At 53.9% G+C, this 16,660-nt stretch overlaps 1 protein-coding gene across 1 annotated transcript in view; it reads right to left on the reverse strand.

The window, feature by feature from the left end:
* The window catches only part of CTIF (cap binding complex dependent translation initiation factor), a 278,706-nt gene that overhangs the window by 154,053 nt on the left and 107,993 nt on the right, over positions 1-16,660 (reverse strand). Inside the window, 1 exon segment of the mRNA XM_038543993.1 lies at positions 14,810-14,885. Within this exon segment, the coding sequence (XP_038399921.1) occupies positions 14,810-14,885 (76 nt within the window).

A 16,660-nucleotide genomic window follows, 5' to 3' on the forward strand; every position in this document is an offset into this window, starting at 1 on the left:
TTTGGCAAGGCCTGAAATTACATTACTGTTATTATTTATAGTCCATTTAATAGTAACTTTTGATTACTGCCTTTGAGGCAGAAGTTAGTGTTTGTTGTTTTATCCCCAGCCCAGCTTCCTCCCGCCACTAGGAATGCGTCAGGGTCACTGCCTGCCACCGACAGTCTCTGAGCTCTGGGACAAACTGCTTTCAACATCGGCCGCCACCCAATGTTCTGGGGTGGTAAACGTGCTCTCCATGCAGCATGAGGTCCGAAGAGAGGAGGCCGAATGATTAGCCTGGGGCTTCCTACTCCTTTCTGGACACGCAAGCTGCCCCCCGTCTCTACCCTGGGTGGTGGCTTTGACCGCCGGCAAGGGTGTAGTGTCACTGGGGGCTCTCCTGACCTTTCTACCTTTCATAGGTGGGAAGGTAGTGAGCATCCCTTACCTGCTGACACCCAGGCCTGCTGGGGTCCATGGGGCATCCGTCGGGGGTACTGCTGGAGACACGAGCAGCTGCTGGAGTCCAGGGCATTGTGTCCATCTTGAATCACTCAACCCTTCGCAAACCCATGTCCTTGGTTGTCAAAGAGGGCAAGATTCTTTGTCCTTCATTGGAGCAAAATAATGATAAAGGACAAATAGACAACCAAAGATTCTGGCAGAAAATTGAAAGGGATGGGTGATGTCCACGACTCATGAAGCTATCAAGGAATTAGGAAGATAGACAACAAATCTGTACTACAAATATTAAACTTGCTACGAGACTGGGTGTCGACTGTCCCAATGCTAGGAGAAACGATAACGATGTGATGCCAGGGAGGTGGTGTTAGCTGCACAATGTGAATGGCGACACAAACGTCTAAAATCAGTGTGTCACAAACCTCAAACTCACACAGTGTTGTATATCTTGATTAGAAAAATAAAGAAAGAAAAAAGAGTGAGAAAAGAAGAAATAAGTAAGAGCCACGTGGGGAGGCCCTAAGGCACTGGTTCTCAAACTGGCACAGGCCTCAGAACCACCTACTGGGATGGTAAAATACTGATCACCGGCCCCACCCCCAGTTTCCGGACCAATGAGACAGAAGGGAGCCCTGAGAAGTTGCACCCCTAGCACATTCCCAGCTCTTCTAATTCCCCTGGTCTGAGGACCCCACTTTGAGAACCACTGTCCTAAAAGTTGCAAAGGCCAACGAGCTGCTTTCAGCCCCTAGGATCTAGAGCGCATGTTGTAGGGAGACCACATGCACACCCCAACGACATGGAGGGGCAGCCCTTCCACAGGTGTATACGAAGTGCCGGCGAAACCCAGGTGAATGAATCAACAAGGAAATGCCTATCAGGGAGGGGTGCACAGGAGGTGCCCTACAGGCAGAGTCTCTGAAGAACAAGAATACGGCAGGCAGGTAAGTGAAGCCCTGAAGGACCTTTAAGGCAGGACCAGTGCTGCTCATCCAGTGCCTGTTAACAAATCACAAGGCTAAAGCCCAAGTTGGGGAGTGACAGGTGAGAGGCCTGGAAGGGGGGCAGACACCAGGAGGAAGGTCTGGGCTTTTCCCACAGGCCTTGGGAATCAGCAAAGAATTTTTAAGCAGGGCGATAAGAAGCTGGGTGAAACCTTTAGCTTTCTGGGTCTCACTTCCTTGTCCGTATAATGGGGTGATGGGCAGGTCTAGGGAGGCTTCTGCGGCTCTCACTGGCTGTGTGATTCAGTAAGGATGGGGGCACCCTGCCATCAGGCCCTTGCAAGGCACAGGGATTCCACAGCCACTCACACTTGCTCCGTCTGTCTGTGACCTGCCGCCTCCAGGACCCTGGGCCAGCCTGGGAAGTGGAGACTGGAGGTGTCACCCACGTCGCTAATCTGTCCCGAGCAAGGCCTCCCTCCCCCAGGCTGTGCAGAGCCCAGCAGCCTGGGATTGTGTAGCAGCTCACAATGGAAGGAAGAGGGTGTAGGAGGGAGGTCCCCGGGCTGACCCTGGTATTGTTCTTGGGCCAGAAGAAAGCTTCCTCCTGCTTGGCCATTGCAAGGCTAGAAATGACGACGTCCAGCCAGTGAGAGTCGGCGCGTCCTGGGGGGGCCGCCTGCCGTCGGGTGGCCTGGGAGCCGGGGCCCATTCACAAACGCCTGCTGCAGAGCACGTAGCCCTGTCCACCCCCACCCCGTCTGCCTGCGGCCTCTGACTACTCCCAGTGAGAAGCTGGGGTAAACGAAAATAACTGGGCTTCTCCGCCCCTGAGCTCACTGCCGCCAGGAAGGGGAACGCGACCAGAAATGGCACACTGGCTAATAAAGGAATAATGGATGCTTCACACCCTTAGCAACACCTTCTTCTTCCTCTAGCCTCAGCTGCTCCTTGCACGGGCCAAGGACAGAGGAGGAAAGGTGCTGGGCCAGAATGCAGCCCGGCTTAGCTAGGGCTGGCCCGAGGCACCAGGGCATCACCAAGACGGCGGGGCTGCTAAGCCAGCCATGAAATGGACGGTCGGGCTGCAGGTGGAGTGGTGCCGCTCCTCTCGTGGTTTGGGGCCTCTCCTAGCAGGGCTGTTGCATCATTGGTGGGTGGGTGGGTGCAGGAGGGTGGACCTGCCTCTGAGCATTGGTAGCCAGGACCCCTGTAGGTCATCCGGCCCCTCTGCTGGCCTCCTGGTCCCAAGCCCACGCCACTCGGAACAGGGCTGGGTGGGGCAGCTCTCGTTTGTGAGATGGCCTGGGCTCAGGCCATCACCGTGGCCTTGGTGAGGCAATACTCCGCCTGGCCTTGCTTGGACCTGCCACCTGCACCCCCAGGTGTTCCCTCCCACCTGAATGCTCAAGCCCTCACACACTCAGCAAAGGGTTCTGGACACAGTGTGGCCCAAAGTAGGGCATGGACCAGATGACCTCTCTATTGGGGGGGGGGCAAGTCCTGTTTTTAAGGAACACTGGCTTGTCTCTAATAAAGGAACAAAACTTCCTTTGCAGGCCACTAAGGGAAGATGTTTATGGTCCTAGGAATTCCCTACGGGTCCCAGGAAGAGAACACAGGATTGGTCAGGCCCGAGCCCCCGACTTCCCAAATCCTCCTCCCATCACACATTTGGCTGCTCCAGAGCATCTGACTGAGGATCTACTTGTTCAAGACCCAAGGCCTCAGGGATGTGCACTAATGGCTCTCTCTACTTAGAGAAGTGTCCCTATGGAGCTCCCAGGAGCCCCCACTCTCCACAGCCTCTACTGCTTCTGAACCATTACTCTGTTACGTCTGCAGCCCCGAATGCCGTACCTTTCCTTTCCTCTCCAGAGAATCTCCCTGGCTACCCCCAAGGCATCGTTTGAGGTCCGCCTCTTCCAGGAAGCACAAGCACAAGGAGAGGCAGGAAAGAACCAGAGAGACTCACATCTGGCCTAGAATCAAGTCCTCCAAATGTCCATGAAGTCAGGAAAGTGTATGGGGCCACAAAAGAGGGGGGAGCTCTGGGCAGGGGGCGGGGACGGTAAGGACACAGCGGGTGTGAGGAGCAGGGGGGCACAGCTGGCCAGGCCCTGCTCTTGTCTCAGCTTAAGTCCTGCACAGGCAGACGGTTGCTCTCCAAGAGCTAGGTCTTAGAAGGAACCAGGGAAACAACATAGTCTTCACCCCTGTGCTCCCCCAATCACAGGAAGGACCCCTGGGATGCTTCCCAAGCCCGTTTCTTGCCTGTTAACCTCACTGGTTCTGGCTTTGCTTTTCCAGTTATCAATGTGCTACTTAGTAAGGCCACGTCCTGTCTGGAGAGCGGTTTTTTGGTTCATAAAGAGCTGTCATTATATAACCTGGTTTGTATTCTGACCCTCAGGATGGCTCTGCAATAATGTTAGTCAAACAGCTGCATGATCCCACTTCACAGCTGAAGAAATGGAAGATGGAAGAGAATGATCTGGGGTGAACTTCACAACATTCTGCACGTGGAACTGAAGGGCTCTCAGATAAGAGAAGTTGAATGAGCTTCAGGATTTTTGCCAGCTTTTAAAAACTCTTTTGAAAAGAAATTCTCAGGGCTTTTTTTTTCTATGTATATTCTAGATCAGTGTTTGACAAACTTTTCTCTGTTAAGGGCCAGACGGTAAATATTTTAGGCTTTGCAGGCTGGAGGGTCCCCTTGTAACTCCTCGACTCTGTCTTGTGGCACAAATGCAGCCAAAGGGAGCAAACGGCTGGGGGCACCGCATGCCAATAAAACTTTATTTGCAGAAACAGGCTGGCGGGCTGGACTAGGTCTGTGGTCAGTTTGCCATCCCCGTCAAAGACCCTAGGTGTGTCCTGGATAACTGAAGCTGTTGCAAAAGGGAGGCAGCAGTTCCCTGGACCCCTTGAGAGCCAAAAAACACTTGCTACCTGTTGTCTCAGCTCCTTGAGGCTGTGTGGGAACCTACTCTAGACTTGGCCATAGCCAGCTCCCTAGGAACTTCCCTAGCTGTCACCAACAAAAGCCTTCACCCCCAAAGTGGCGACTTCTTGTAAAAGGACTCACAAACAACAAAAATAAAAATAGGCTCGCCTCACAGAGCACGTTGCCCATTCCCAATGGGGCTGGCTACCTGGAGGCCTCAGACAGGAAGCCTCGGGATGAAGAACTCCTGGTATCCTCCTTTATTGTCTGTGGCACCTATTTTTGTCCTGAGGGAGGAAGCGCTGGGGAGAGTGGGGGGAGGTGGCCAGAGAGGCAGAGGGAGGGGGTCTCCTAGGTAAGCATTCCTCCCCTATAGCTGGTGCAGGATCTTGGGTCAGCTGGGATTGTGGGGGAGGGCATCAGAAACTGATTTTTTTTTTAAAGTAAAAACCTCATTCCTTCCTCTTTCGAAGGTGTCCATGGGGCTCCTCTCTCTTTCCATTTTTAGTGCCTTCAACAGTAGAGGAAAAAAAAAAGATATCCATTTTCTTGCCCTTGCTTATTAAGGAAATGACATTCACCCTTAACTTGCTGTACGTGACTGCGGTCACCTAGAATATAGAAAATGGTTTTCCAGCATTTCTTCCTCCTCCTCGACATTTCTTACAAAGGGGTGCCAGAGGAGTCGGGCTGCCTGAATTCCAATTTCCACAAGCCCATTTATAAGCCACGTGACCTGGGGCAAAGTATTTGATCTCCGCTCTCTCATTTGCCTTAAGGTCTCTCAAGGCCATAATAGTAGTACCTCTACTTTATGGGGCCGGGAGGCGAGCTGGAGAGGATGGTAGCCGGCCCGAGCTCTGACAGCGCTTGAGCCCCTGGGGAGGGGGCCCAGGCTCCGGACTGGGGTGCTGGGGATACGTCCCTCGGGAACCGGCGGGCTCATTGCATCATCTGTCATCTGCCACGTATTTAATGAACATGTGCATGTGCCCAGGTGGAGCTCACGCTGCGGTGCAGAATGCAGACCCGGGAATAAAGACAGCAAACGCACGATGAGCGCTGTGGGGAAGGATCAAGGGGGGGGGCACGCTGTGTTCCAAGGCCCAAGGCCGAGCGAGCAGGTGACATCTGGCCAGAGACAAGCCAGTGCCAGGACAATGTGCGGGGAGGCCCTGGCGAGTGGCGGCGGTGCGGCTGCCGGGCCGGGACAGTTGGCTGGTGCTCTCGGAGGGGACGGGGAGAAGCCCACGGTCGGTCCCCGGGGAAGGAGGCCGAGACCACGCTGTGCCCAGAAAGGTGCTCGCGCATTACGGGGCGCAGTGAGCGGGTCAGAGCCGACCGCCCTGAGACCAACGGGGGCCAGTGTTTGGGGATGGTGACGGCCCGGGGTTCCAGGCCGGCCTTGCTTTGCATGCGACTGTCCCTCAGCAGCTTGGGTTATTTTAATAACCCTTATGCCTGTGAGTTAGCATATCCTAGAAGTTTCCAGAAGTCTTAGCGACAGAGCTGGCACAGCTCTAGGGAACAATAGTCTCTCCCTCCTGCGTGGAGGGCTGGGAACCTGCGGCGAACCGTGGCTCGCAGCTCGCCAGCCCGGGTCCAGGCGGCACAGCGCCCCCTGCTGAAGAAACAGGTGCCGCTCCTGGGGTGCCACCTGCGTTCCTCCAGGCGATGGGGAAGGGGGGAGGCGGAGAGGGAGGAGGCGGGGTGGGGAGGGGGGTGAGGCCGGGAAAGGGGTGGAGGCCGGGGGGAGGAGGAGGGAGGAGGCCGGGGGAGGGGGGTGAGGCCGGGGGAGGGGTGAAGCTGGGGTGGTGGGGGGTGAGGCCGGGGAGGGGGTGGAGGCCCGGGGAGGGGGGTGGAGGATGGAGGGGGGTGGAGGGTGGAGGCTGGGAGAGGGGGTGGTGGGGAGAGCCCTGGTCTCCACTCAGGAGAGCAGGGATTCTCATTCTGAAAGCTCCCTTGCCCCTCAGAGCAACAGATTGAGGCGGGAGAGACTCTCATCCTGTCCTTATTTGGGGGCCCAGCAGTGGGGCACGGGGTGCTCCCCTTAGCGCCTCACCCAGGCCTTAGCGGGCCTGACCCCTCTGTGGGCCCCGGGGAAGACGCCGCCGTGGGTGCTCCGCTGCACCCCCCGGGTTCTGCAGGGCCCCTCGGTGGCAGTGGCGGCGCCCGCGTGAAGCCCCACATCCGCCTGTCCACAGTGGGGCTGGTGCTCAGCCCTGCGCCAGGCCGCCCGCGGGGACTGTAGGTTACCTGCTCCTAAACCTGGTCAGGTGGCAGAGGATCACCCCAGCAACCGGGTCCCTGCACAGAAAGGTAGGAGGGAAACCAGTGGAGTCACGCGGGTCCTAGCGTCCCACCCACGGCCTGGACAGCACATCCGTCTGACAGAATTCAAGAAAAATGATGGCAACACGTCCTGATGGGAAGCCTCGGGCCCGGCGCAGGATAATCCAAGACCAGGGGCCGGGTTGGGTGCGGGACACAGAAGCACCCAGGGCAGCTGGGGGGCGGAGGCCGCCTCGGGCTGCGGCACCCTGGGGCTGTGCGGGGTGGAGGGGCAGCAGAGAGCCAGCGCACCTCAAGGGGCCCGAGCCTGGGGGGCGTCAGGGCAGTGATCTCCGGCCTATTCAATCACTCCCTTGCCCTCACCGTGGATTCAGTCAAGTTTCCTGAGGCCCGGATGACGGAGCTCCACTTTGCCCTCACACAGCCTGCCAGCACCTGTTCTCCTGCCAGGGGCAGGTGGCCGAGCTCTAGAAGGCCCCAGGCCCCACACGGGTAGGCACCCCCCACCCCTGCAGGCTCAGGTCAGGGAACGCTGCTGCACCCCCCTCACTCCCCGGGGAGGCACCCTCCTTGTCCTGGCAGCAGTAGAGACTTCAGGGCGTGTGCCTTCCTCGGAGCAGCCACGTGTTCCCGGGGGCGTTGGGGGACCCCAGAGGCAGGTCGGGCCTTCACAAGGCTGGGCACATTTTGGGCCATGTGCGTCCCTACACTCTGGTGACCACCTCCTTTACCACCCCATCCTGTCCCTTGTTCTGGCAAGGAAGGGCCTCGGCATCGGCCCGGGTGGTTTTTGACATTTTGCATGTTGAGCATCTCAACTTTGGCTGCTGGGGACTAGGGACTTGTGACTGCAAACGCCCGGCTGAGGAGCCTCCAGGGCGGTGCGCTGGTGTCCTCTAGTGGGAGCTGATCGCGGTGCAGCCAGTGTCCCTGTGCGGCCTCTGCGGTGGCAGCTAACAGGCGGGAGGACTGCAGTGACCGCATCACTGCCTCCGCAGGGCTAGCCCCATCCCACCCGCACGCAGCTCCCAGCACAGATGCCCGAAATGCAGGCGGGGACCCCCCCCCCCCCCGCCCCAGGACTCCATTCTAGGACCAACTGTGCAGGTCTCAGCCTCTGCCTGGCCCCATGGCTTCACTGCCTGGAACTGTGACCAATGGGCCCCAAGTCCCTGTCACGCGCTCAGAGCCTCAGCTGCCCTCCCCACATCAGCAGTGCCAGCTGTAGCTCCCTGGATGCTGCCAAGTGTCCGTGGATGCCAAGATGTGGCTGCTGGCTATTGCCCACCCCCTCAGTGACCACTATAGGTGGGTGGACCTTGGGGACAGCCAGTATCCCCGGCATCAGCCCCTATTAACCAACTAAATCCCTTTTACGGGGAAAGAACTATACGCGGCAGACATGGGCGCCTGTCTGCCCTGTTCCCGGGGCCTTGGGTGCTCCCTGGGACTTGGCCCCAGCAGGCCCAGAAACAGGGGTCCCCGAGGATCCCACGGTGGAGATAGAAGCAGGCAGGGCCATCAGGGCTAGGGTCCTCGGCTCTGACTGGAGGGGAGTTTGGCCACGTACCCGGCTGACAGTATCTGACCTGCTGAGGCACTCCAACCTAGGACCACTCACTGTGCCATGTACCCTACGTGCAACTGCCAGTGAGAGAAGCCAGAGCTCTCTGGAAGTCTACAGTAGGCATTACCTCAGAGGGCCACTGGGGTCATCTGCTCCATACTCGGCCATTCATTCAAGTCCCAGAGAACAGCTTCCGGAGCAGCACGTCTGCAGGCACAGGGCCCACACCTCACCCTATAGGGACTCTGACCTGGGCAAGGCTCAGCGGGGCTGGGGCAAATCACAAAGGCTCCTGGATGCTGAGGAGTCTAAACAATGGTAGGAAAAGGGTCAGGGATGGCACCCTGGAGCTCTGTGGGGTGGGGAGACAGAGCGGGCTGCAGCTCCAATGCTTCTCTTCCTCTGGGTCCAGGAAATGGTGGGCAGGTGGGCATTGAGCCTCGGGCCAGTCTCACCCCTCATCCTCCTGTCCTCCCTCTTCGCCTCCCAGTAGGGGAGGGGAGGCAACACGACAGTCTCCTTATCCTCGGGGTACATGTTCCGAGACCCCAGTGGGTACCTTTAAAAGCCTTGAAACCCAGATAGCACTGACCCCGCCCCCCCACTCTATCTTTCTGGCATACACACTACCACAAAGTTTCATTTATAAATCAGGCACAGTAAGAGATTCATAACAACAAAAACTGCTATACTGTAATAAAAGTCATGCGAATGCGGCCTCTCTCTAAGTCTCGCCCTTCTTGAGAGGACAGGAGGTGGTAAAATGCCTGTGTGAGGCGGGACGTGAGGTGAGTGACGTGGGCGCTGGGACGCGTGCCAGACGACACAAACCTTCTGATGGTGGGTCCTGCACCTCAGTTGGCCTCAGGTAACTGAGACCGAGGGAAGTGAAACTTCAGATGCAGTTAACTACTGGTTAACCACTTAACAGCCGATGGGTTGAGTTAACTGTGGGTAACGAGAGGGGCTTCTTTCTCCTCCTCAAACTCTAACTTCTGTCGAAGACAGCGTACGAAGCTGGCTCATCTCCGCTCAGGCCCGAGACTCAGTGGGAGGGCTGGAGGTCCCTGGGCTCTGTGTGGGCTTTCCCCTCCAGTGGTCTTCGCCTGGGTGCACAGCACGTCCTCAGTGTATTTAGGACCACTTTAGGAGGTCACCATGGCTGCTTACCCTCCCCAGCCACCCGCGTTCAGTGGCTGAGGTGGGGAACACTGACTGTCCCACAGTGCATCGGGCAGCTTCATCTGATCAAGACTTGTTCCAACCCAAATGCCACTAACTAGGCTAGGTGACCCTGAGGACCCGAAGCTGGGCAACTCAGCCAGCCAGCCAGTCCCATCTGTGAGGGGCTCTGAAGATTGCTGGGAGAACTCAGAAAAATCATCCCAATGGGCTCTCCTAGGGGCCTCAAATTCTACCACCACAGCTGTGCTTTGGGATCAGGAAGCCTGTAAGCTCTGCCCTAATGGTACCCAGATGAAGTACTAATACCCAAGGAGAGGTGTCATGAGCATTACCAGCTAGAACGCTGGGATTCCAACTCTTATGGATGATTTTGATAAAATTGCAGAATGTTCTGTGATGCTTTAAAAAAATATAGATTCCTGGGTATGGTCCAGTGGGTGTGGTCACTAGCCCCGACAATCCCTGCCTCCTGACAGCCGTGCCTTTTTGTGGTCCCTTCTGCACACTATACCTGGTATGGCATGTGGTAGAGTGCCAGCATGTTGCTTCTGAGATTATGTTATAGAAGATCGAGACTTCTATGTTGGATGCTCTCCCTCTTATCATTCTCTCTCTCTCTCTCTCAATCAGATCACTTGCTTTGGAGGAAGCCTGCTACCATGTTGGGAGGATGCTCAAGCAGTTTATGAAGAGGCCGGCATGGCATCTTCTGCCAACAAGCAAGGTGGAACTGAGGGAGCCATGGGAGGGGCGGTGGTGGAAGGAGGCCCTCCAGCCACAGTCTAGCCTTCAGATGGCTGCAGCCCCGGTCAGCAGCCTGACTACAACTGCAGGAGAGCCTCCCTGAGCCAGAACCCCAGCCAAGCTCTTCCTAGATTCCTGACCCTCTGAGAGTATGTGTGATGCTAAATGTTTTTTAAGCTGCTAGATGTTGAGCTATTTATTATGCACCAGTAGATAATTCCCATGTCAGGTCAAGGGTCAGACTAGATTGCTGTAGATTTCAAAGCTTCCCAGGCAGATCTGATGTGTACCATGGATTTAGGGACTTAATCTGCTGGTGGTTTTCTGGGGGCAAAGCTGATTCAAAGTGGCATGTGTGCATGTGAGTGGCATGCTGAGTGGAGAGAGGTGAAGCCTCCACTGCCAGCAGCCCCTAAGAGTTTAAGGTCACATGTGACCCCAGAGAATGGGAGTGCTTGCTGATTTATGGTTCCTGGAAGAGAGAGAAAATGTGGAATATGCAACCTGAGGGGGGCCTTGGCCTGATGATCCTCACAATGTGTTTAGTAGTAGAACCATTTCCTCAAATGAAATAATTCACAGTAGGCTGACTTAGCAACACCAGCAGAGCAGTTCTGGGTAAGCCCAAGTAGGGGCCCCCATGTCTGTTTCCCCAGCCTCCCTGTTCCCCACCCCTACTAGCACTCCCAAGGCACCTCTGAAGAACCCAAAAGCTTCACAGTTTACAAACCTGTGATCTAGTCCAACTGCCTCCAACTGAGGCATTTTACTGATGAGTAAACTGAGGCCCATGGAAAGGAGGTCACAGAGCACTTCTGGGGCAGAAGCCCACAGCTTGATTCTCCTGACTTCTACTGCAAACTTTCTGCACTACCTGGGATGTCACTTAGGAAAAGTGCACAGAGTGGGGTGGGGTACAGGGGAATGCTCTCTCCCACCTCCTAACCCAGCTATGGGCATCCACCACCAGAGTGGGGGAGCACCTGCCACGCACCAGGCATGGTTCTCAATGCTTCACATGAACTCAGGTATTCAGTCTTCGCCAACACCCCTAATGAAGTAGGTACTGCCGTCACCTTCATTTTACATAGAAGGAAACTAAGGCAGAGCGAGGATAAGTAATTAGCCTGATTTCTTGCTTAGGCAGTATCAGGGCCACGTCTGGGGTCCGGACATGAAGCCCTTACCCCCTGAACTTTGCTGCCTCCCCCTAGGCAGGGGCCCAGCCTTCCCTGCTCTTGGAGCAGAAACGAAAGGCCCTTCACTCTGCTCTGCTCCCCAGGGAGCTGGGAGACAGATGTCAAATAGGAGAAAGTGGTCAGACCTGCTCCCTTTCTGGCCAGGATGTCCCAGGCTTCTGGCTCAATGGCCACCAAGGGGTCAACACCTTACCTAGGGCAGGGGGAAGCTGGATCTTCACCTGGATCTGGGTCTCTCAACTGTATTTTTTTCTATCAATAATGAATGCTATCGGCATTTAGGAATGGAGCAATAAAATCATAATTTCTGAGTACTTTATCCTTTCTGTATCTTTTGCACCAAAGCTAGCTTTACATTAGTGGTGATAATCTAATACAGATCCAGCTCAGAGGAAATTTCAGGCACTGATACCCCATGCTTATGAGCCACACACCGTGGCTGAGAATATTGATTCTTTTTTCTCTCAAACATAGAGGAAAGTTGTAAGGACAGTAAAAGAACTTCCCTGTGCCCCTCACCCAGATTCTCTGACTGTTAATACTTACCACATTTGCTCTGCATCCCATCTAGTTTATCTAAACTTTTGAGGATGGGCTGCAGACACAAGCCCCATATCCCTCAAATACTCTAGTGTGTATTTCTCAAAAACAAGGACATTTGCCTATAAATCCATCATACAGCACTTTGAATCAGGACACTGACACCCAGGCAACACTACCGCCCCACCCACTGACCCCACTCATGTTCTCCAACTGCCCGACAAAGTCTTCTGGTCCGGGATCTCAGCAAATAACACATGTGGCATTTAGCCTCTTTACTTCCTTCCAGATTAATTGGAAGATTCCCCAGTCTTTTCCTGTCTTTCATATGCAAGCCATTTTAGGGAAATGGTCCTTACATTTGTTTCTTATGACCAGACTCAGGCCGTGCTTTCTTAGCAGGAAACCCCCCAGAAACGATGTTGGGTTTTCTCTATGCAGCACACCAGACAGCACATGGCGGCCACCCATCCTGTCGCTAAGGATGGTAACCTCAATCACATGGTCAGATTAGAGTCTGCCAGGTTTCTCCGCCAGAAGGTCACACTTTTCCCTTTGTAACCAGGTAAGCCTTATATGTGCCCCAGTCTGCTGCCTGGAAGAGAATTTCCAGGGAGAGTAGTCTATGCAGAGCCAAGGGGTGTCAATGAGTTAAGAGGGCAGAGTTCAAAATTCAGGGAGTCCAAGCAACTAGAATTTGCAAGGCAGAGCACCAGAGAGGAGAAATTCAGAAATCTGCAGATCCTCGAGTCTCTGAGCACTAATTTGTGCGTGTGTGTGAGGAAACTTCCAGGGCCAGGAGAAAGCTTCCTGAAAAGGAATGAACAGAACAACCCCTTGAGATCATGCAGGGCTAGAAATAGTCTGTGTTCCCAGTGGATGAGGTAGAAACACTTCCATTGGGAAGCAGTCTCAGAAGGGTATTGACTCAATAGTGGAGCAAAATATGTCCTAGACTAGAGGACTTCTGCCTAACAAGGCTTTAAAAGCAAGCCTTGAAAACATCAAACTTTTTTTGAAGCCACTTAACTGTGTAGAACAATGCCCCAAATATTTAAGTGAATAGCAACAAAAATCCAGCATCCAACAATGTAATATTCCTAATACCTGGCACCTAATCTAACATCACCAGGTGCACACAGAAAAATATGGCTGATGTCCAGGACAGAAATCAACAAATAAAAGCAGACACTGAGGGATCCCTGGGTGGCTCAGCAGTTTAGCACCTGCCTTTGGCCCAGGGTGTGATCCTGGGGTCCCGGGATCGAGTTCCGCATCGGGCTCCTGGCATGGAGCCTGCTTCTCCCTCTGCCTGTGTCTCTGCCTCTCTCTCTATCTCTCTCATTCTATGTCTATCATGAATGAATAAATAAAATCTTATATATAAAAAAGCAGACACTGAAATGACATAGATGACAGAATTAGTACAGAAGAACCTTAACACAGGTATTATAAATATATTCCAGATGCTCAAGAAGATTGAGGAAAGCATAGGCATAAAGAAGAGAAAAATGGAAGAGAGAGGAAAAAAGATCCAAACTAAACTTTTAGACACGAACAGTAACACATCCGAAATGCAAACTACACTGGACGGGATTAATGGTAGGCTAGACTTTGCAAGAAAAGACTAGTGAGCCTGAAGACACAGCAATGGAAACTATCCAAAATGGAGCATGGAGCACACTTTAAAGAAGAAAGACTTAAAAAAAAAAAAAAAAAAAGGCAGAGTTTGGTGAGCCATTGGAAAATATGAAGATAAACAGAAGACATAATTAGAATCCCAGTGGGTGGAGTAGGGGGTGGTGGTGGCAATGGCTGAAATTTTTCCAAATTTGATGAAAACCATAAATGTACAGATCCAAGAAACTCAATAAACCCCAAATGGAGGAAACAAAGAAACACCAGCCCAAGGTGTATCCTCTTCAGATTACTGAGGCCTTGACTTACATTGGCTTGTCTCTCATTAATGGGCCTGAGGGGGATGCCTGGGTAGCCTGGTGGTTTAGCGCCGCCTTCAGCCCAGGGTGTGATCCTGGAGTCCCGGGATCGAGTCCCACATTGGGCTCCCTGCATGGAGCCTACATCTCCCTCTGCCTCTGTCTCTGCCTCTCTCTTTGTGTCTCTCAGGAATAAATAAGATCTTAAAAAAAAAATGGGCCCAAGACATGATAACTGCACCCACAAAATGGGAAAAGCACACAAAAAAGGGAGCAGGAAGCGAATGGATGCAGTTGATGTGGCATGAGTTTCAGGAGAGAAGGAAAGGCTGACATGGTGACTGGTGGCAGGTCTCACTGGCAGGGCAGGGCTCAGCCATCTGGGAGACTGGCTCTCACTCTGCTGCCGCAGGCCCCAACCCCATACCCGGATGCAGCTAGATTCCTGCTGTTTCTGCCTGATAACCAGCACCAGAAGCATCTAGAGATGCAGATTTGCTGTCTCTTTGCTGAGTGGCTCCTGTGGTCCCAGAGCCTGGCTCAATTCAGGGAAAGAAGCCCAATCGATGGCAAAATCAGCAAGCACAGCAGATACCTGGAGATGGTAGGATTAACTCTACTTCTCAAAAGCCTAAAAATAGCCCCGACCACATTGGAAATCCCAGCAGTCCCACTGGAACACACAGCGGGACACTGCACCTGCAGAGATTACAGGTCAAGGGATAAAGAAACTTCCAAGTACTTGGAGTTGCCAGAGAATGGCCCCATTTCAATTCTGGGGGATGTCAGGCCTGCCACCAATGCCCACAGCATAGCTGAGAGTGGGCTGTCGCACACATCACAGTGGGACACCCTGGACCTCAGCAGGTGTCCAGTCCTGCCCACCTACCACTGCGGTAAATCCAGCTGCACCTTGTCTGAGCAACAGGCCAAAGGAGTGTGTATGCACTGCCCAGGCAGAGGATCAGGATCCGGCTGGAGGCAGTTGGAGACTGTGCTCCTGCACCTACCTGCCAGGCTGGGAGGACCTTCTCGATGTCATTCAGGTTGATCCCATCCCCATCTTCTAGCTTCCCCTTTCCACACCTGCACCAGAAAAGATAGAAAGGCACTGAAAAGTTGGCATGTTCGTGTGTCTTATCCCAGCCCAGCAAGCAGGGAGAGCAGGGACAGTGAGGAGACCACCTGGCCCTGCCTCCTCAAGGCCTCCAGGGTCAGTCTGTCCCACCCAGAAGGAACAGCCCCGGAGACGCGTGCCCTCCTTCCCCCGCCTGGCAACACAGGCCCTGCCTTGAGAATGAAGGATGTAGTGCAGGCGGGAATGCTAGGATCAGTCCAGGTGCAGGGAGCACTAGGGTTACATCCAGCCCCCAGGGAAGTAACAAGGGACCTGAGCTCCCCTTGACCCTTCCAGGCAAAGACGCTAAGCTCCTTGCTGTAGAATACCCCCAAAACCGTCACAGCTCCTCCAAAGGCCCATCACCTAACGCAGTAGACCAAAGGGACAATGACCAGGCAACTTTCTTGAGGTCGCACAGGCCCACCACAGGGATTTCTCCTTCCATGGCCCGCTTCTGGGCCAGTCCAGCAAGCCCATTGGGATGCTGGTGCTGTCTTCATGCCCTATGTGGGCAGGCCTATGCTCAGGCCACAGATGCCGACCTCAGCTGTCAATCAAGCACCCCTGTCTTCTGCATGCTAAAGGTGCAGACTCTGGAACCAGACTGCCGGGCTGGAACCCCAGCTGCAGCCCTTACTAACTGGGTGACCCTAGGCAAGTCACTTAACTTCTCTGGACCTCAGTTTCCCCATTTGTAAAATGGGGATCATTAGTGGTATCTAAGGTGGCAGGAGGATTAAGTCAGTTATTGAAGTGCTTAGAACCATGCCCGGCACATGTGCACCCCCCATACACACCCATATTTACATACCATATTTAATGGTAAGCGTATTGTTATGGTAAATATGGGTAATAATGACATCAAGTTATAATAAGATAAATAATATGGTAAGTATATTACTACCACCAGGGCTACTGCTCCTAATACTGTTTATAGCTGTATTGCTACTATTACTGTTTTTGCTACTATTTTCCTGCTACTGCTATGGCTGCTGCTGGAGGAAGAACACAGGCACAGAGACATTAAGTCAGGGCACCTGGGTGGCTCAGCGGTGGAGCGTCTGCCTTCGGATCAGGTCGTGACCCCAGGGTCCAGGATGGAGTCCCACGTCGGGGTCCCCGCATGGAGCCTGCTTCTCCCTCTGCCTGTGTCTCTGCCTCTCTCTTTGTCTCTCATGAATAAATAAATAAAATCTTTAAAAACAAAAGAGAGAGCCTAGACTCTGGAGCCGCCCCGGCCCATGCAGGTTACTCATTTCTGTGCTTCCTAGTTCTCATCAACTGCCAAGGGAAGATAATAATGCTCCTCCCTCCTTAGGTTTGGTGAGTTTTAAATAATATGAGGTGAGCACTTGGAACAGGCCCAGGATAGATTAGTTAGTGACCACTGCTCAGTGTTATCATTAGGGACCCCGGCACCTTGAGGGCCACTTGGCATGAGGGCTGTAGCATTTTCCAGCCGCAGAATTAACGCAACTCTGAAATTCCAGAGCATTTATTGGTTCAGTATTTGCAGGGCATCTCTTGTGTTTTTGGCCCTGTCCACCTCCCTGGGAATCATGGAAAATGAACCCAGCCTAGTTCCCACCCTCCACCACTCACAGCTCTTGGGAAGCAAATCCTCATCTAAGGGCAGTGAGCAATAATCACTGTTGGGGGGTTGGGGCAGCATGCGACAGATGTCACGAAAGCCTTCCAGGTGGAGGGGCCGCAGTGGCTGCAAACCCCAGCAGGGCTGGGG

The sequence above is a fragment of the Canis lupus genome, chromosome 7 (assembly GCF_011100685.1).
Source record: "Canis lupus familiaris isolate Mischka breed German Shepherd chromosome 7, alternate assembly UU_Cfam_GSD_1.0, whole genome shotgun sequence".
Classification (NCBI taxonomy): Eukaryota; Metazoa; Chordata; class Mammalia; order Carnivora; family Canidae; genus Canis; species Canis lupus.